Source organism: Puma concolor, chromosome A2 (assembly GCF_028749965.1).
Source record: "Puma concolor isolate L17-30 chromosome A2, mPumCon1.1.hap2, whole genome shotgun sequence".
Taxonomy (NCBI): domain Eukaryota; kingdom Metazoa; phylum Chordata; class Mammalia; order Carnivora; family Felidae; genus Puma; species Puma concolor.
In genome coordinates this window covers 62,947,803-62,970,255 of record NC_141668.1, presented here as the reverse complement: position 1 = coordinate 62,970,255, position 22,453 = coordinate 62,947,803, and the positions used below count along the sequence as shown (strand labels likewise).

The window sequence follows — 22,453 nt, the reverse complement described above, 5'->3', positions numbered from 1 at the left end:
CATGGGTTTCATCCAGATAATTCGGTATAAGCCCTCGAAGAACCCCTGACCTAATCTTTTAGTCCAGACAGCTCTATCATCCAGTCTGTTGCTATTCATGGGATCTCTGAGATTGTTGGTTTTATATTCACAGTGGCATTCTGGGGCCAAAGCAGCACAAAATAGAATGGTACAGTTCTTAATGACACAGAATTCAGTTGCCAAATGCCCAGACTCCTTCCTCCCTCACAAAGGACGAGGGGGGGCTGGCCTGGTATTCACCAGATGTTCAGTGGGGCACCCTGATGGCAAATGCTCGACAAGTTCATGTACACACAGAATCCGGCCAAAATGGCAGGAAGGAATGACACCTAATGAGTGGTTAACATTTTTATTTCAAAAAGCAGGATACTGTATGTAACACTTTCTGAAAAATAATTAACACACTGTAATTAAATGACTTCTATGTTTTTAAACACAGTAAGGATGTACAGAATCCTTGAAATATGCATTTATTCAAACTTTATTTAAATAGAATGCAATTCAGTCGGGAGACTTAAGGGGTAATGTCTGCCTGTCACAAAACAGAAGCTCTTTTGTGGGTTTTGCTTGTTTATTTATTTATTTATTTATTCATTTATTTAAATTTTACATCCTCAACATATATTACAAGGGCTTCATCGTTTATTTTAGAATATACATACTGTATTTGAATAATCGTTTGTGGGTTATATGTGCCATGAAAGGTACATTTTCCTTTTTATAATCAATAAACAACAAAATGACACAAAAAGACATGGAACCATTTAAAAGTTTTGTCTCATTCAAGTACAATACAACCTGGGATTCAAAACAGATTCTTCCTTGAAAATTGCTTATTTCCCATCCCCGTAAAAAAAAAAAAAAAAAAAAAAAGAACAAAATGCGGAAACATACAGGCAATTCATTAGCTCTTAATCAAATTTACATTTCTACCTGCAGTAGACTACACTAAACATCTGAGCCTTCTGCTTCGTTATGGCTATAATCACATAGTTTAAACATAAAAAAAAAAAACTGTATTAAAAGTTTATTTTCTCCACTTTCTACAAGATATCATCTTCTTCCACAATAAACTGACTAGGACTTTTTGCATCGAGTACACATGGTATACAGATGAGTGTGGAAAAATACATTTATGTCCTTTAAAATTTCTGGGTCACGTAGACACCTCTATTCCCAATGGAAAGCATGGATATCCAGGTTTCTTCGGGAATGTCTGTTTGTCAACTCGGTGTATGGCACTGTTTGGCAAAAGAGTGCCTATCTCTTTTCCCCTGTTAATCTGACTCCTGCCAGCCCAATATTAATTTTTGCTTAAGAGTTTCATCTACTTAAAACTCTGTAGAAAAACTAGATCTACTCTGTTTAAAAGAGGTTGACTCAACCACTCAGGCACTCACCCCCACACACAGAAGAACAAATTCCATCTTGAAAAGCTAACATTCATTATTCAGTATTTTACTAAACCATAGAACTTTCAGTTTAGAATTTTCTTGAAAATATATATTCTTCACCTGAAGCTGTCATAAAAATGGAGACTATCTTCTCTGATTTCAAAACCATCAAAGTTGCTCTTTTAAAACTACTTTCCAAACCCCAGGAGTAGTGTAGTAGGAGGGCAAGCATGTCAGGAACTTTAGGAAATGAGTTGAAGACAGTAACATTTGATTCCTGCTTGAACATGTATTATTTGTACCAATGGATTGTAACTGAAGATGTAACTACTATCGGCACTAATGAGAGTTACATGGCTACCCCGGAAGTAAAGCTGCATGCTTTTGCTAGAACTCTGGGAATCTGACAGGCAGGTTGCTTGAACTGTCTCAAGCCGCTGTCTCTTCAAGAGCTCGCCACCACACAGATTGTTAAGAATGATTCATCAACTGTTGCTGCCTTCAAACTACATACTATAAAAGGCAGCCAAAACATAACTGTATGTGTACTGCACATAAAATCATCTGTGGCTTCAGAATATATTTTGATACAAAGCCTGCCTGCCCATTGTACAAAACTTTGTCAATTTATGTAGAAATATTTATTACCTGTAACCAAAGATACACAAAATCAGTGTGTTTGTTATGTAACATCATGTCAGTAATGCATTTGTTACTGTTTTGAGAGATTTCTTTTGCTCCAGATTACGCTCTGCCAAATAACTTTTTTTTTATTATTATTATTATACTAGGGCAAGTGATTGCTGTGCTACATTTGCAATTGTAATGATCATTTTCCTGGGACTGCTAAATTATGTCTTAATTTTATTCAAAAGCTTTTATTTTCAAAGCAATTAAACTTATTGTTGATTGATATTTACCATCTAATGTTCCTGGAACACTAAAATAATACGCTTTATACATAATCTTCCATTATAGTACATTGCTTGAGAGTAGCTATTTGATATAACGGCATTCAGTTGAGTTTTCAAACTGAAGAACAAAAATTATAGCAATTTCACTTGAAATCCATAAATCCATGCACAGGATTGTGTTCAACAGAATCACTAAATGCTATTTGTTATTCAAAGATGAATGAATCAATAGAAAAACAGAACTGATAAATCATTAGTACTTTAATGCTGAGTGGAGAGAAAAACTAATAAATCATGCATTTCAAGCACTTGTTTTCCTCATGGCATGTTTAAAAACAGAAAACATGCACTGATGGGATGCAGGTCAATATGACTGAAAAATACCCAAACTGCTCAGAAAAGCATTTCATTTTATATCATAGATTTAATGAAACACCAAGGAAAGTACTATGCCGTGATTTCTTTAAATGGACACTCCAACCATCCCATGAACACCGTAAACAACGATCTGGGTCATTATTTCCAAATAAACATTTGAAATGTCACAGAGATGGGAGTGGTGTAGGCTGATGGAAGAGGGCTAACGGCATGCACGATTTGCTTCAATGAGCTTAATAGCATTGCAGGTATCAATTTATTCCAGAGCAAAACTGATACAATCATTTACTATCTCAAGTGTACTTAACTGACCCATTAAAAATTACACATACCTATATTTATAAATGACCAAAAAAGCAAGAAATCAGCATTTGAGCTTTGATTGTGTTGTTTGGCCTATTGTCTATGTAAGGTGAGAATTTTAATTATAATTAATGGGTAATTCACTCTCTTCCAGAGTTTAAGTCATCAAAAAATTAATCATAAGAACCATAAATTTACTCCACAAAGCTAATTAATTATACATTAACCCATTTCTCTCAAGCATCTTTTTCTGAATCTTTGGTGGGAAATAGTATATTAGGCACATAGTTTAAAACATCTATTTGGTTATTGGTGTGGTTATGAATTTTCTTCTAGATCCACATGCAAAAAGGAGTAAGGCTTGTCATATTATCACACTTCACTGCCAAGTAACTTATTTCTGTTTTCACTTATTTCTGGAATTAAAAACAAAATGAAACAAAATAAAAATCACTTTCTATTTTTTTTAGCACAAGAAAACTTTATATATCTGATATTTTAAATTCCACTCAGAAGCATTAAGATGTTGAAGAAAAACTATTTAGGTACAGCAAGGTTATCACAGACAACTATTTAATAAAATCGTCCAATTAAAAGTTTCTTTTCAAGTCATAGTTCGAAGATCATTGATGCACTGATTCTATCAGGGAAAAATATAGCAATCTACAGTGATGATCATCATAGCATTACTGATTAGTGCTTACCAATAATTTGCATCACACGCAGAATCACATTTCCCATGATATTTCCTTTTATGTTTCACATATTTGTCTCACAGGTTAGTAAATGGAATTGGGGGAGGGGTGGATGAGAGACATAAAAATCTATGGGAACACGTGCAACAAAAATATGCAGTATCACTTCATGTACACTTCTGCCTTCTTCATGCAAAGATGCCTATAAAAATGGAGACAAATTTTCTAATAGCTGAATATTACATTAGCTCGGTAACAAAAACTGTTAACCAATTGCATGATTTTGCATGAGCAAGAGAACTGAAATGGTTGAAAGGTTTCCAGCATAAGTTTCCATGGCCCAATTATGCTAATTAGAACTCTAAGAATAAAATGAAACAGGTTTATTCCTTGCTTCGGTTTCTTGTTCTTTTGACGAGAGAGCAGAACAGCCCAGTTTTTGGAGGAGGACCCATCAGCATTGGGGCTTGGTTCTTGTGTGTAATTTTTATCTAGGAAAAGAAAGAGAAAGAGGGTAATTTCCAGACAGAATACCATTTTCAGACAATCTCTGTTAAGGTTAATAATATTCCACGAGTTACCAGAACACCACAAGTGTAAAATGTAGTTTCAGGGTGTTTGTTATTTCAAAAATAATTTTAAGGGAGATAAAAATTTGCCTTTAAACCAAATTCCAGTGCTCGGTTTTAATGAAAACATAAAAATTAACCACAATCACATTTTAAATATCATTACCTCCACCCTCACTTGTGGTAACACCCCCAAAACTCTTTGTTTCAGTGACATGATTATCCAGTATAATTCAATGACCATTTAAAGCAGGAAAGGATGTACCATGACAGCATTCACAAGTCCAGGTACAGCCCAACATCAAGATACACAGGGTATCAAGGCAAGCCTTATTTATCTTGCTAATCAGATTGTTTCTCTCTTTCAACACGAACTGCAAGGTTTAATTTCAAAACAATCATTAGGAATGAAAGTCAAAAGTTAACGTGCGTAAAAGGTCAGAAATGATGAACTAGCTTTCTAATTTGTTAATTAATTGGTAATAGAATAGAATCAAATATTGAAAAGCCTGCTTCAAACACTTTGAGAGACAGTTCTAAAGCTACTCGTTTTGATTTCTTTGATGTAAAACTACGAATCACCTTAAATGAGACAACCTTAAAGTAGATTATGTCTGCAATTTTCTCTAATTCAAGTCTAAATTAGAGAAGACATCTTATGAATATATGCTATGCTCAAAGCTAATTGAAAGCAATTATCAAAGTGGCATTTTGTCTGTGACTTTAAGATACATTGTAAGATAATAAATGATTCTCATTATGTAATAAAAAGGTCACATCTTGCCTTTGGGCTAGTGACGCTAAGAGTTTTTCAAAAGCAATCGGAGACATTTTCTTTAGAGAACTGTGACTAATACAAGAACCATCGCTTATTAAATATCAGTTGTCACCTGCACAGCACCCGCATCGGAGATGAGTATTTCTTTCAAAAAGAAACACCACCTCATTAAAAGCTCCAAAAATATATCTCTTAAAGTGCATCCCTGACATTTTCAAGTTAAAATGAATATCCTCCACTTGTCATTCACTAATAGCAATAAAACAAAACAAAAAAAAGTACGTCACATGGACAGGATCATTAAAATCAGCACTGGGGCTTTTGGGAAATGGAGATTCACTTCACAGTCTAGAAAGACAGAAGTATGCCAAAAACCTGGAAAAATGAACAACTTTATTTAAGTCTGTAGGAATCAGGTTATTCTGGGAAGATTCAGTGTTCTTCTCTTTACTGTAAAAATAAATTGCACCTGTAAAAGGCCAGTAGGCTAAAGTCAGCCCCAAACTTTCTGGATATATGATTTTATTTTATTTTTGTTATCTTATGAACTATGGAATTGACAGCAATATGCTTGTGATCCCAGACTGCACACATCTATGTAGACTGAAAAAGATCTCTACCAGGTTGTCTCTCTTAATAATTGTTTTGGATTATGACATTGATTTTTAAATCTCCCTGAACCGTACCTTTATACAGTATCTAATGCAACATCATTCCTTCATTTATTCATTTTGTAAACTTTGTTTTACCCCTACTACGCTTCAGACACTATACCTGGAACTTTTAATGAACAATGGACAATCTCTACTCCAAGAAATTTTAGTCAAGTAGGAAAAAGAAATTTAACAAGCAGGATATTGGCCACTCTGATTTTTAAAATTATCTAAAACCCATCGTTTTGGTTGTTTGATCATTCCTATGGTCTAAGTACACATTTCTTTCTTTAATCTAACATTATTTCCATAAAAAATAAATCTATATATTAATTGTCTATTGTTTATGGAAATGAAAAACAACTGGCTATGTTTTCCTCTGAGGGGAAATAACGTGAATGAAACTAGCATTCATAAAATGTCTATTATGTATCTAAGCTCTTTACATAGGTTATCTCATTGGATAATTAAATGTCTTTGTATATTTGAACAGAAGCAAAAAGTACTCTATTAAGGATGAGAATGATTCCAGTCCAGGTGAGTTCTGTGTGTGGTCACAGAAAGTCTAACTGTAGTCTCCAGAAAGCTGTAGAGACTTCAGAGTTAGTGTAAGTTCAGACTGCCCGTGTCAGAGAACCTGGTTAAGAGGGCCTCTGCAGGGTGCCTGGGCAGCTGGCTCAGTCAGTTCAACATCCAACTTTTGATCTCAGCTCAGGTCCTAATCTTAGATTGCAAGTTAAGGCCCTATGTTGGGCTCGATGCTGAGTGTGAAGTCTACTTGAAAAAAAAAAAAAAAAAAGTAAATAAAATAAACGACCTCTGCGGGACTGAAAGAATGACTCACATGCCTGTTTTGTATACATTCCACACTCTTGTGTTATTATTTTTATTTTTTTGAGAACCTGATACCTAGTAGGAAAACAACAATGAGTAAGGAGCAGATCTTATCTCTAAAGACATTAGAATATATTAAGTTTCAGCAATCTGAAGACAGCCATATATTTGGCAATCTTTGACTGCTTCCATCTTTCAACAACCAGGCAGTTACTTCTTAGCTGTTTCTTAACATGTCAAATATTTATCAAGCACCAGCTATAAGCAAGGCAATCTGCAACTTGATTTTGATTCGTTTAAAAGAGAATCTGAAATTTAAAATTGTGGGCACTCATAAGCAATGGTGATGGGGCTTCTAGAAGCTGGGATGGCTGCATGAAGGTAGAAGAACACGCTTTAAAAATGCAAGATAGGGGCGCCTGGGTGGCTTGGTTGGTTAAGCGTCCGACTTTGGCTCAGGTCATGATCTCACGGTCTGTGAGTTCGAGCCCCGGGTCAGGTTCTGTGCTGACAGCTCAGAGCCTGGAGCCTGTTTCAGATTCTGTGTCTTCCTCTTTCTCTGCTCCTCCCCTGTTCATGCTCTGTCTCTCTCTGTCTCAAAAATAAATAAACGTTGAAAAAAATTTAAAAAAATGCAAGATAAATATTGTCAGTAATAGAAGAGCACCCTCCTATATGAACTCTTCACTTCTACATATTACCTATTCTTTTGCAAAGCAATGGTGCCACAAGAGAGGACCTTCTACTGTTCTGTTCTGTGACTCTTTCTACTTCTCTCTTCCTATAACGTATTAAGATTGGGGACGTCTAAAAAGATAAACATGAGAAAATTTGATTGCAGTTTCAGTTTTAGAAATATTCAACACAAAATAAAGATGCACACGTTGAAACCAGATCTAGGATTACAAGGCAGTTTTGTTTCTACTGTATTATCAGTGTTGCATAGCGTGAGAGTTTCACTTCATAATTACAATATTGAGTGATAACAAGATTAAAAAATAGTAAGATTTGGCTCTTACTGTGTGCTGAGCATTATGCTAATAGTTTTACACAAGTTATTCAGATGCTACCTGTTTCATCCATCTCTTTGAGTTGCCCTAAACAAAAGTCTATTCCCATAAAAAGTATTATTGTTGAAGGTATAGAAGTGAAGTATCGTTTCATTAAAATGATAGAATAGAATAGTGGGCTTATATATCATAGTAGTAAATGGTGTCTATGCCTACTAGACATTTATGTTCTCCATAAAGGACCTTCTTTAGCCCAACTAAAATTGAGGGAACAGAGCAAAGTTTTCCTGACTCATTCTCCAGGCAAGTTTAGAGTGACTCACTGGTATTTTCTTTTCTAGTTCACTGTTTTCTATCACTGACTATTCTTGATACCCTTTATTATAAAGAGTAATGTTTCTTTTCCTCAGGTTATATGAACACTTTGTTCAACACTGAGCCCCTGGAGGCCCTGGCGACTCACCTAAGTGCTCATCAAGCTTTCTGTCAAAAGAGCATCCAGGTTGGCAGTGTAGGAAGATCCTGAACTTACCTTCTCCCATGGAGATACTAGATTTGCTACCACATGGGGATCATTTCCCTCTGAAATATATCTGAGAATGCGATAAACTGCTCTCCACACTCGAGGATAAAAGAACCACATTGAGACTGGTAGGAAAAGCCCCACCCCTGGCACAGCAACACACAGAAGGGAGGGGTGTCACCAGACAAGCGCTTCTCCTGGAGAAGCAGGAGGCAGGGATTCGTTCCCCACATTGGGTACTCTAGCTCCTGGGATCTGAACCAAAGAGATGAATCCCAGAATGTATGGCTTGGAAAACCAACGGGGTTGACATTTATAGTTCCCAAAGTTAAAGGAAACTGAGATTCCCCTCTTGAAGGGCTTGCATGCTGCCTTCCTTGCCTTGGGACCCAGCAAAACAACAGCACTAAAAAGCACCTACACTATACGTGAGGAAGATTCATTTGCTGATCTAGGGGCATGGGCTGGAGGGGCAGGGGATAGTTGAAATGCTCTCTGGAGACAGAGGAACTGGAAAATAGGTGTCACTGTTGCACTTTCCCCATAGCCTACTAGCGCAGGTGGATGACCTTGGATATGGCACCCTCTTGCTGCCTTGCTGAGATGGACAGGGGCAAGTGGTTGCGGTAGTTGCTGACACAGGAGGGCATTGGTGGTTACAGTGTTCCCCTTCTCTCTGACTAGGGCGGCAAGCACAAATGGTCATGGAGTCCTCGTGCTCACTAGCTAAAGTCTGGGAGAAGGGGGGACTGCAACACTTCCCAGCCCTCGGGCTGGGGCTGGTGAGTATGAGTGAGCCAAGCATTCTCCCATGCACAGACATGGCTCTCTCCAGCTGCCTTGCCGAAACCAGTGGGCACACACAATCCACACATTTGGACACCCCTTGCACACTTGGCCCTGGTGGCCAGGAGGCCTAGCATTCCAGAGCTCCACAGCACTGTGACAATTGGAAAGACAGTTCTTGGCAGTCCACCACCCCCAGGGCACTGCACAGACAGCAGACTGAAACACAACCCTAGTCTTCCTGTGACAAACGCCTATATCTAGAGGCTAAGAAGTACTCCCAGGGAATGTAAGCGGGGAGAACCATCCTTGAGCACCACCGTGGCCTTGCTACAGCTCCACAAAACTTCCCAGAAAGGAGCTTCTACAGTAATCTGAAAACCCCAGTTATGCAACTGTCACCCAGGGGATACCTCCAGATCTCCTGGTCTGCAGACCAGCAAGGATTACATATGGGGCCCCACTGACTTTAAACATTTGCATCCTTTAAAAGCTGTTTCCTGAAAGTAGATGCTAAATGAGATTCCTCCTCTTGGACTGCTGACAGGTCTTGGCACACACTCAACAATTGAGACATACCAAGAATAAATTTTGTGGTTTAGAAAATCACAAAGGTTCAAGAGACAACCAAAATCTAGGGCAAGGTTAAATAAGAAGGATCATCACCTACACAAGGCCACTCCTTCAAGATGGGGAGAGGTAGTTGTTTTCACTTAAAATATAGAAACAAACACAGAGTCGAACAAAATGAGAAAGAGAAATATGTTTAAGACGAAAGAATAAGACAAAACCTCAGGAAAAAAAAATACCTTAATATTGTAAAGATAAGTAATTTACTTGATAAAGAATTCAATGGTGATCGCAAAGATTCCGATGGAACTTGAGAGAAGAAAGGATGTCCATACAAAAACTTCAACAAACAGACAAATAAAATTGCATGGAAAAAAATAACAAACGGAAGTTACAGAGTTGAAGAATACAGTAACTGAACTGAAAAATACGTTAGAGGGGTTCAACAGCAACTGAGTGAAGCAGAAGAAAAAGTTAGCAAGTAAGAAGATAAAGCAATGGAACTCAACTTGGAACAACAGAAAGAAAAAAGAATTTTAAAAAGTGAAGGTAGCTTAAGGGACCTATGGAACCACATCAAGTGATAATATTTGCATTTATAGCAATCCCAGGAGAAAGGGACAGAAAAGTTATTTAAAAAATAATGCCTGAAAACTTCCCTAAGTTAGAGAAGGAAACAGACATCAGGTCAAAGAAGAACAGAAAGTTCCAAATAAGATGTATCCCCAAAGAGCCAAGCTAAGACAAATTATAATTAAAATCTCAAAAGTTAAAGAGACAACCTTAAAAACAGCAAAGAAAGAAAAACAAAAACAAAAACAAAAACAAAAATCAACCTTGTTATGCACAAAGGAAATCCCATAAAACCATCAAGAGATTTCTTAGCAGAAACTTTGCAAGCCAGAAGGAGGTGACATGACATATACAAAATGCTAAAAGGAGAAACCTTCCAACTAAGAATACTGTACTCAGCAAAGTTATCATTCATATTTTCAGGAGAGATAGAGTTTTCCAGAAAAGACAAAGCTAAAAGAGTTTATCACTATTAAACTCCCCTTACAAGAAATATTAGAGGGGCTTATTTAAGCTGAAAGAAAAGGATATTAGTTAATAACAGGAAAACAACAAAAGTAAAATTCTCACTGTAAAAAGTAAATATAAAGGTAGTAGATGAATCAGTTATAAAGCTACTAAGAAGATTAAAAGACAAAAGCAGTAAAATTAAAACTATAGTAGTTATATAAAATAAAAAGATGCAAGAAGTGACATAAAAACATAAAATGTGGGGGGGGGCAGGGTACAAATATAGAGTTTTTGAATGTGTTCAAATTTAAGTTGCTATCAACTTAAAAAAAAACTGTTACATACATAGTATGGTATATATGTGAATCTCATGGTAACCATGAAACAAAGACTTACAGTAAACATAAAAGTAAATGAGAAAGGAATCTAAACATAACACCGAAGTCATCAAACCACAAGGAAAGAGAAAAAGAAAAGAGAGAAACAGAGAGTACCTACAAAAACAGCCAGAAATAATGAAGAAAATGGCAATACATACATACCAATCAATAATGACTCTAAATGTAAATTGACTAAATTCACCAATAAAAAGATACAGAGTGACTGGAGAGATTAAAAAACAAAACAAAACAAAACAAAACAAAAACAAGACACACTTAAGTACTGCCTACAATAGACTCAATTCAGAAATAAGGACACACACACTGTAAGTGAAGAAATGGAAAAATATCTTCCATAAAAACTGAAAAGAAAACCAGTGTAGCTCTACTCATATGAAACAAAACATACTTTAAAACAAAGACTGTAACAGACTGCATAAAGATATAAGGGTCAATCCAGAAAGGAGATACATAACATTTACAAATGTATATGCACACAAAATAGAAACACCTAAATATATAAAGCAAATATTAACAAACCTAAAGGGAGAAATTAATAGCAATACAATAATAGTAGGGGATTTTAATACCCCCACTCACATCAGTGAATAGATCATCCAGACAGAAAATGAATAAGGAGACTTTGGTCATAAAGGACACATTAGACCAGAATGGACTTAGTAGACATACAGAACGTTCCATCGAAAGGCCACAGAATACACATTCTTCTGAAGTGCACATAGAATATCCTCCAGGAAAAGTCACGTTAGGCCACAAACAAGTCTCAATAAATTCAAAAAGAGTGAAATCATGTCAAGCAACTTTTCAGATCACAATGGTATAGAACTAGGTATTGATTACAAGAAGAAAGCTGGAAAACACTACTTACACATGGAGATAAAACATGTTACTGACAAATATTGGGTCACAGAAGAAATCAAAGGAGAAATTAAAAAAAATACCTAAAGACAAATAAAAACAGAAATATGATATAACTAAATCTATGGGATGCAGCAAAAATGGTTCTAAGAGGGAAGTTCATAGCAATGCAGGCCTACATCAAAACATAAGAAAAATCTAAAATAAATGATATAATTTTACCCCTGAATGAATTAGAAAAAGAAGAAAAAATGATGCCTAAAGTTACTAGAAGGAAGGAAATAATAAAGATCAAACTGCAAATAAATGAAATAGGGACTAAAAAGGCAATAGAAAAATATAAATGAAATTAAGAGCTGCTTCTTTGGAAAGATAAACAAAATTCACCAACCTTTAGCTAGACTCACCAAGAAAAAAATACAGAGGACTCAAACAAAATCAGAAATAAAAGAGGAGGGGCGCCTGGGTGGCTCAGTCAGTGAAGCGTCCGACTTTGGCTCAGGTCATGATCTCGTGGTTTGTGAGTTCGAGCCCTGCGTTGGGCTCTGTGCTGACAGCTCAGAGCCTGAAGCCTGCTTCGGATTCTGGGTCTCCTTCTCTCTCTGCCCCTCCCCCACCTGTGCTCTGTCTCTCTCTATCAAAAATAAATAAATGTAAAAAAAAATTGAAAAAATAAAAGAGGAAAATTTACAACTGTTACCACAGAAATACAAAGTATCATGAGACTACTTGGAACAATTATACACCAACATATTGGACAACCTAGAAGAAATAGATAAATTCCTAAAAACTTATAATCTTCCAAACTGAATCATGAAGAAATAGAAAATCTGAATAGTCCAGGTGGCTTCACTGGTGAATTCTACCAAATATTTAAAGAAGATTTAATACCTATGTTTCTTAAACTCTTCCAAACGCTGAATAGAAGGAATGCTTCCAAATTTATTTTAAGAAGCTAAAATTAATTACCCTGATACCAAAACCAAAGAGAGACACCACACACACAAATTACTGATGAATACAGATGCACAAAATCCTTAATCAAATATTAGCGAACTAAATTCAATACTATATTGAAAAAGTCATACACTGTGATCAACTGGGATTTAGGGATGCAAGGATGGCTCAATATCTGCAAATTAATCAATATGATGCACCACATGAACAAAATGATTAACATGTAATTATTCCAATAGATACAGAAAGGCATCTGACAAAATTCAAAATTCAAGCTGAACCACAGCTTACATCATACTCAATAGTAAAAAGCTGAAAACGTTCCTCTAAGATCCAGAATAAGATAAAGGATGCCCATTATCCCTGCTTTCATTCAACAAAGTATTAGAAGTCCTAGGTGGCGCAATTAGGCAAGAAAAAGAAATAAAAGGCATTCAAGTTGGCAAGGAAGAGAAGTGAAAGTGTCACTATTTGTAGATAACATGATACTACAGATAGAAAACCTTAAAGTTTTCAATAACAACAAAAAAAAAAACCTGTTACAACTGAAGAAATGAATTCAGTAGAGGTGCAGGATACAAAATTAAATACAAAATTTTGCAGTATTTCTAAACACTAGTGATGAACTATCAAAAAAAAAAAAGAAAATGATCTCATTTACAATAGTATCAAAAAGAATAAAAAATCTAGGAACAAATTTAACCAATTAGGTGAAAGACTTGAACAGTAAAAACTAGAAGACACTAATGAAAGATATTGAAGAAAACACAATAAATGAAAAGATATTGCATGCTTATGAACTGGAAGAATTAATATTGTTAAAAATGTCCATATTACCTAAAGCAATCTACAGATTCACTGTAATTCCTATCAATATTCCATAGCATTTTTCACAGAAGCAGAAAAAAAAAATTGTAAAATTTGTATGGAACTACAAAAGATCACAAACAGTCAAAACAATCTTAAGAGATAAGAACAAAGCCACAGGTATGACGTTCCCTGATTTAAAATATTTACAAAGCTAAGGTACACCAAACGTTATGGTATTGGCAGAAAAACTGACACACAGGGTCAATGGAACAGAAAAGAGAGCCCAGAAATAAATTCATACCTATACGACCATGAATTTACAACAAAGGAGGCAAGAATAACATAATGGAGAAAAGACAGTTTGTTCAATAAATGCTGTTGGGAAAACTGGACAGCCACATGCAAAATAATAAAACTGGACCACCATCTTATACCATATACAAAAACAAACTCAAAATGGATTAAGGACTTGAATGTAAAATCTGACCATCAAATGCCTAGAAGAAAACAGGCAGTAAACTCCTTGACATTAGTTTTAGCAATGCCTTCTTGGATCTGACTCCAAAAGCAAGGGAAAGAAAAGCAAACAAAACAAAACAACCCCCCCCCCCCAAAAAAAAACAACACCAAAATAAGCCAAATAAACCAAATAAACACATGTATGGCATCGAACTAAAAAGCTTCTGCAAGCAAAGGAAAGTATTAGGAAACAAAACAAAAATGCAACCCACTGAATGGGAGAAGACATTTGCAAATCATATATCTGACAAAGAGCTAATATCCAAAATATATAAAGCACTTATAAAACTCAGTAATAGCAAGCAAACCAACAGTCTGATTAAAAAATGAGCATATTTTTTTAATGGGACACCTGGGTGGCGCAGGTTAAGGGTCTGAATTTGGCTCAGGTCAGGATCTCGGTATGTGGGTTTGAGCTCTGCATCAGGCTCTGTGCTGACAGCTCAGAGTGTGGAGCCCGCTTCAGATTCTCTGTCTCCCTTTCTCTCTGTCCCTCCCCCGTTCTCACTCCGCCTCTCTCTCTCTCTCAAAAATAAATAATAAACACTTTTTTTTTAAAACTATTTTTTTTCAACGTTTTTTATTTATTTTTGGGACAGAGAGAGACAGAGCATGAACGGGGGAGGGGCAGAGAGAGAGGGAGACACAGAATCAGAAACAGGCTCCAGGCTCTGAGCCATCAGCCCAGAGCCCGACGCGGGGCTCGAACTCACGGACCGTGAGATCATGACCTGGCTGAAGTCGGACGCTTAACCGACTGCGCCACCCAGGCGCCCCAATAATAAACACTTTAAAAAAATGAGCAGAGGATGTGAGTAGACATTTTTCCAAAGACATACAGATGGTCAACAGGCTGATGAAACGATGCTCAATAATTATCAAGTAAATAGGAATCAAAACCACAATGAGATATCACCTTACACCTGTCAGAATGACTATTATTAAAAGACAAAAAATAACAAATGTTGGTGAGGATGTGGAGAAAAGGAACCCTCATGTACTGTTGGTGATAGGAAAAACGATGCAGTCACTCTGAAAAACAGGATGGAGTTTCCTCAAAAAATTAAAACTACTACTACCATATGATCCAGCAATTCCATTACTGGATATCTATCTGAGAAAAATAAAAACACTAAACTGAAAAGACATATCCGGCCCTATGTTCATTTATAATAGCCAAGATAGGGGAACAACTTAAGTGTCCATTGACAAATGGATGGATAAAAAATATGTGATATATATGTATATATATGTATACACATATATACATATATATACATATACATATATACATATATATTATTATACACACACACAATGGGATACTGCTCAGGTTAAAGAAAAAACGAAATCTTGCCTTTTGTGACAAAATGGATGTACCTTGAGGGTGTTACGCTAAGTGAAATAAGTTAGAGAAAGACAAAGACCACATGATTTCACCTATATGTAGAATATAAAACAAACAAACAAACAAACAAAAAAAACAAAAAAAAAAAATCCAGGACTCATATATACAGAGAATAGATTGGTGGTTGTCAGATTGGAGAGTGCTTGGGTGGAGAGCAAAATTTGTGAAGGGGATTAAGAAGTACAAGACCTTCAGTTATAAAATAAATAATTCATAGAAATGTAATGTGCAGCATGGGGAACACAGTCAACAGCACTGTATTAACTTTGTAAGGAGACAGACATAACTAGATATCATGGTGACCACTTTGCAGTATCTACAAATGTCAAATCATTATGTTGTACACCTGAAACTAATATAATATATCTCAATTATACCTCAACAAATAAAAAACAAAAACAGAGGTGAATTTATTCTCTCTTCAAGGAGTTCTCAGATCTGTTGAAATAAATGCGTAACTTTTTCCATAATTTTTATATTATCTAATTTTATCCTCCAGCAACTCTTGGACATCTGTGTCAATATCCTTAGTTTTCAATATATGACAAAAGTTTGGGTTCTTTAAGTGGTGTTACACAGCTCATGTTGGTGAGTCCAAGAACTGGGTTTGGGAGATGACTCTCCAGCCTCCGAAGTATTCCTCCTTAATTCCTGCATCTGTGCCTTTGTGCTAGCTATTGGCCTGGAGAACCTTCCCTCTTTTTCCTGCTAATGAAACTTAGATTCCTGTCCTGCCCATCTCAAATCATGTATTATTGTGAAATTTCAAAGCACAGGGATAAAAAATATTCCAAATGCCCTTTCAGAGGAAAAACAGGTGACTTACCAAAAAATAAAAGTCAGCATGGCATCAGGTTTTTCTTTTTAAAAAAATTTTTTTTAACGTTTTTTATTTATTTTTTAGACAGAGACAGAGCATGAACAGGGGAGGGGCAGAGAGAGAGGGAGACACAGAACTGGAAGCAGGCTCCAGGCTCTGAGCCATCAGCCCAGAGCCCGATGCGGGGCTCGAACTCACGGACCCTGAGATCGTGACCTGAGCCGAAGTCGGATGCTCAACCGACTGAGCCACCCAGGCGCCCCGGCATCAGGTTTTTCAAAAACATTAGTGTTAGAAGAAAATGGAGCTACACCTCCAAACCCAAGAAAAAAAGTTAATTTTACTATAGAATTCTATACTTAACATATTGATTAAATATAAGGGTACAACGGAAACATTTTCAGTCATGAAATGATTGAGTTTACCTTTTATATGCCCTGTAAAACATATTTGAGGGTATTCTGTAGCGAAACAAATGCATGGCCTAAGAAAGAGGTTCAAAACACAGAGGATCACACTGCCAGCACCAGATGCTGGCAAGGATGTATAACAACAGGAACTCTCATACATTACTGGTGGGAAGTCAAAATAGTACAGCCACTTTGGAAGACAGTTTGGTAGTTTCTTGTAAAACTAAACATACTCTTATCATAGAGCCCAGAGTTCACACTCCTTGATATCAATCACATGATTTGAAGACACGTCTGCACAAAAACTTGCACATGGATGTTTATAGCAGCTTTATACATAATTGCTAAAACTTGGAAGCAACCAATATGTCCTTCAGTAGGTGAATGGATACATCAATTATAGTAGTTCCAGACAATGGAACAGTATTCAATGCTAAGAAAGAAATGAGCTGTCAAGACATGAAAAGACATAGAGGAACCTCAAATATATATTACTAAGTGAAAGAAGCCAATCTGGAAAGACTACATACTGTATGATTCCAACCAATTACATTCTGGAAAAGGCAAAACTACAGAGAAGTAGAAAAAAATAAGTGGTCACCAGGCATTATGGGGAAGAGGGATGAAAAGATGGAATACACAGAACTTTTAGGCAGTGAAAATATTCTGTATGATATAATATTGATAGACACATGTTATTGTCCATGTGTCCAAACCCGTAAACTGTGCAACAGTAAGAGGGAACCCTAATATAAACTATGGACTCTGGGTGATTTACCTGTCAGCATAGGTTCAGTGATTGTAACAATTGTAACATTTTGGTGAAGGAGGTTATGCATATGTGTAGGCAGGGGGTGAACTTAAAAGTCCTCTAAAAAATTAAGTCTATTGAAAACAACAACAACAACAACAACAACAAAAACAAACAAACAAACAAAAAAACCCAGGAGATTCAACTGAGACATAGTATGACAGATTTGCAAATAAACAAACAACCTAGAAAGAAACACCTAGAGAAGAGCTTGTGCCATATAAAGAAAAAGAGTGGGGATAATAGATCAACTGATATCTATTTTTAAAAAGGAGAAATATTATAATGGAGATTTTCAAAGAGAGATTCTAAAACATTTGTAGGACCCTGATGAATATGGATGCAAAAATTCTCAATAAGATACTAGCAAATCGAATTCAACGGCATATAAAAAGAATTATTCACCATGATCAAGTGGGATTCATTCCTGGGATGCAGGGCTGGTTCAACATTCACAAATCAATCAACGTGATACATCACATTAACAAAAAAACAGAGAAGAACCATATGATCCTGTCAATCGATGCAGAAAAGGCCTTTGACAAAATCCAGCACCCTTTCTTAATAAAAACCCTTGAGAAAGTCGAGATAGAAGGAACATACTTAAAGATCATAAAAGCCATTTATGAAAAGCCCACAGCTAACATCATCCTCAATGGGGAAAAACTGAGAGCTTTTTCCCTGAGATCAGGAACACGACAGGGATGCCCACTCTCACCGCTGTTGTTTAACATAGTGCTGGAAGTTCTAGCATCAGCAATCAGACAACAAAAGGAAATCAAAGGCGTCAAAATTGGCAAAGATGAAGTCAAGCTTTCGCTTTTTGCAGATGACATGATATTATACATGGAAAATCCAATAGACTCCACCAAAAGTCTGCTAGAACTGATACATGAATTCAGCAAAGTTGCAGGATACAAAATCAATGTACAGAAATCAGTTGCATTCTTATACACTAACAATGAAGCAACAGAAAGACAAATAAAGAAACTGATCCCATTCACAATTGCACCAAGAAGCATAAAATACCTAGGAATAAATCTAACCAAAGATGTAAAGGATCTGTATGCTGAAAACTATAGAAAGCTTATGAAGGTAATTGAAGAAGATTTAAAGAAATGGAAAGACATTCCCTGCTCATGGATTGGAAGAATAAATATTGTCAAAATGTCAATACTACCCAAAGCTATCTACACATTCAATGCAATCCCAATCAAAATTGCACCAGCATTCTTCTCGAAACTAGAACAAGCAATCCTAAAATTCATATGGAACCACAAAAGGCCCCGAATAGCCAAAGGAATTTTGAAGAAGACCAAAGCAGGAGGCATCACAATCCCAGACTTTAGCCTCTACTACAAAGCTGTCATCATCAAGACAGCATGGTATTGGCACAAAAACAGACACATAGACCAATGGAATAGAATAGAAACCCCAGAACTAGACCCACAAACGTATGGCCAACTAATCTTTGACAAAGCAGGAAAGAACATCCAATGGAAAAAAGACAGTCTCTTTAACAAATGGTGCTGGGAGAACTGGACAGCAACATGCAGAAGGTTGAAACTAGACCACTTTCTCACACCATTCACAAAAATAAACTCAAAATGGATAAAGGACCTGAATGTGAGACAGGAAACCATCAAAACCCTAGAGGAGAAAGCAGGAAAAGACCTCTCTGACCTCAGCTGTAGCAATCTCTTACTCGACACATCCCCAAAGGCAAGGGAATTAAAAGCAAAAGTGAATTCCTGGGACCTTATGAAGATAAAAAGCTTCTGCACAGCAAAGGAAACAACCAACAAAACTAAAAGGCAACCAACGGAATGGGAAAAGATATTTGCTAATGACATATCAGACAAAGGGCTAGTATCCAAAATCTATAAAGAGCTCACCAAACTCCACACCCGAAAAACAAATAACCCAGTGAAGAAATGGGCAGAAAACATGAATAAACACTTCTCTAAAGAAGACATCCGGATGGCCAACAGGCACATGAAAAGATGTTCAGCGTCACTCCTCATCAGGGAAATACAAATCAAAACCACACTCAGGTATCACCTCACGCCAGTCAGAGTGGCCAAAATGAACAAATCAGGAGACTATAGATGCTGGAGAGGATGTGGAGAAACGGGAACCCTCTTGCACTGTTGGTGGGAATGCAAACTGGTGCAGCCGCTCTGGAAAGCAGTGTGGAGGTTCCTCAAAAAATTAAAAATAGACCTACCCTATGACCCAGCAATAGCACTGCTAGGAATTTATCCAAGGGATACAGGAGTACTGATGCATAGGGGCACTTGTACCCCAATGTTCATAGCAGCACTCTCAACAATAGTCAAATTATGGAAAGAGCCTAAATGTCCATCAACTGATGAATGGATAAAGAAATTGTGGTTTATATACACAATGGAGTACTACGTGGCAATGAGAAAAAATGAAATATGGCCTTTTGTAGCAACGTGGATGGAACTGGAGAGTGTGATGCTAAGTGAAATAAGCCATACAGAGAAAGACAGATACCATATGGTTTCACTCTTATGTGGATCCTGAGAAACTTAACAGGAACCCATGGGGGAGGGGGAGGAAAAAAGAAAAAAAAAAAAAAAAAAAGAGGTTAGAGTGGGAGAGAGCCAAAGCATAAGAGACTGTTAAAAACTGAGAACAAACTGAGGGTTGATGGGGGGTGGGAGGGAGGAGAGGGTGGGTGATGGGTATTGAGGAGGGCACCTTTTGGGATGAGCACTGGGTGTTGTATGGAAACCAATTTGACAATAAATTTCATATATTAAAAAAAAAAAAAACATTTGTAGGAAAGAAAATATAATTGTATCAGTACTTGGTTCTGCAATTGACAACATTTTCATAATCTCAATGATTATATATTTGTTTTGGTTTAAATAAAATCATTTTTCTCCCCAAGCAGAATAGCCTAACGGTTCAAAATCAAACTGCCTGTGTCTACTACTTCCTATATGGAGACTTTGGGCAAGTGACTATGATTCATTTCCCTCATTAATATGATAGAGACTTTAAAATAGTGTCTGTTTCATTGGTTTCTTGTTAGGAGTAAATGAATCAATGCACACAAAAAACTTAGAATGTTACCTGGTACATAAAAATCACTCAGTACATATTCACTACTAGTAAGAGAGTTAAATGGAGTGATGTAAGAGTGTTAAAAACCACTTTTCTATGCATAAAGTAAATAGAATACACCTAAAACTAATAGGTGAAAACAAGAGCAAAGCATTTTTTTAATAGATGTAGAGTAAATGATAAGAAAAAAATCCCAAATAATTCAAAGAACAGACCTGGTGACATACAAATGGTAGGACAGAGGCTTCCTGTTTTCTTGCAAGTCTATACATTCTGCTTTCTTCAATGTGCATATATTATTTTGGTATGAACATTTACAAAATTAACAATAACAAAAATCCCTAGTGTTCTGGTTTTCAAATGTGGTCTACAAACTAGAAGAACTGACATCATTGTTAGAAACGCAGACCCCTCAGTCCCAGACCAGACTTCTTTTTAATTAAATTAAAAAAAATTAGCATTATTTTTTTGAGAGAGAGAGAGAGAGAGAAAGATGGAGCATTAGTGGGGGAGGGTGACACAGATTCTGAAACTGGCTCCAGGGTCTGAGTTGTCACCACAGAGCCCATTGGGGGGCTTGAACTCACAAGCTATGAGATCACAACCTGAGCTGCCATCATCAGATGCTTAACGGACTGAGCCACCCAGGTGCCCCTAGGAATTTCTGAATCAGCTTCTACTTTTAACAAGATTCCCCCATGTGATTCTTATGCACAGTTAACTTTGAGAAGTCCTATCTATTTACTGTTGTCACGTCACTTCTCTTCTGACCGATAAGACCAAGAAGAATCTGTTGAACGACTGGTGGACTGGCCTTTACCTTCTTATACTAACCCCCAAAACCTATGGCTAAGAAATAACCTAATTTATCCAACTTTAATTAGCTCTATTGTTAATTTACTAGGTACCAGCTTACTTCAGCTTAATGCTTGGACTTCCAAGTTGAATAGACATTTTTTTTTTTAAACATAATTAAGGTGCTTATATTCTATTGATGATAGCATATGCAGTGGCAGAATGTGATATGCATTGTGCTATGGAGATATTCTCAGGGTGCAAAGGGGACACAAAACAATGCCATTTAGATCATGGTGTAAAGACATGATACAATTAAATGCAAGTCTTAGCAATATCACTCTGGAAGCATAGATTAGAGGCTGGATGCCATACCAGGGGCAGGGAGATGAAATGGGAGGTTGATATAATAATGTGGAAAAGAAATGAAATGGATTTTAATTGTGGCAGTGGCAATGGGAATGGAGTAGGGGGCAAACTCAAGAGGTATCAAGGAGCCACAACCTATAGGACATGGATGAACATGTGGAGTATTGGAAAAGGGTAAGGTTCTAGTATGACTCCTGTGCTTTTAGCTTTGTTTGCTACATGTATGGTGATGCTTTTTAATAGGAAGAGTTGCATGTTTGGCAACGGTGGGAACTAAGAAGTTGGTGAACTCTGTGTTGAATGTGACATTCCTAAGGTGAGGTTCAGTGTCTTTTGGATGTGTAGGTCTGATGTTCAGAAGGGAGAACAGCTCTTGAGACAGATTTGGGTGTCATGAACCTATAATAATGTCATTCATCAAGAATAGATTACTGAAGGATGTGTGGCAAATACAAATATCAGATATTAGACCATGGAACTGTGGAATGCTGACATTTAAAGGTGAAGCAGGAGAATGATATCCTATGAAGGAATATGAGTACTAGTAGCCTGAGGGGTGACAGGAAAAGTACAACGAAGCACCATGACATAAACATTCCCACCAGTCAATCTTCAGTGTGGCCGATTCCTCGGCAAGGCCTTCCAATTAATCGTATCTATCTAGGCTAGTCATGGCCCAGATTATCACAATGGTTTCCATATAAGTGATGTAAACTCCTAAATTGTTATACTAATTCTAAATCTAAAA

General features: G+C 36.7%; 1 protein-coding gene across 11 annotated transcripts in view; it reads right to left on the bottom strand.

Moving 5' to 3' along the window:
- Window positions 1-354: 354 nt before the first annotated feature.
- Window positions 355-22,453, bottom strand: part of DGKB (diacylglycerol kinase beta) — a 792,867-nt gene continuing 770,768 nt past the window's right edge. For all 11 annotated transcript variants that reach the window (XM_086695070.1, XM_025929944.2, XM_025929941.2 and 8 more), the window contains one exon: window positions 355-4,196. In XM_086695070.1, the coding sequence (XP_086551196.1) occupies window positions 4,089-4,196 (108 nt within the window). In that variant the 3' untranslated portion in view covers window positions 355-4,088. The remainder of the gene's footprint in view (window positions 4,197-22,453) is intronic.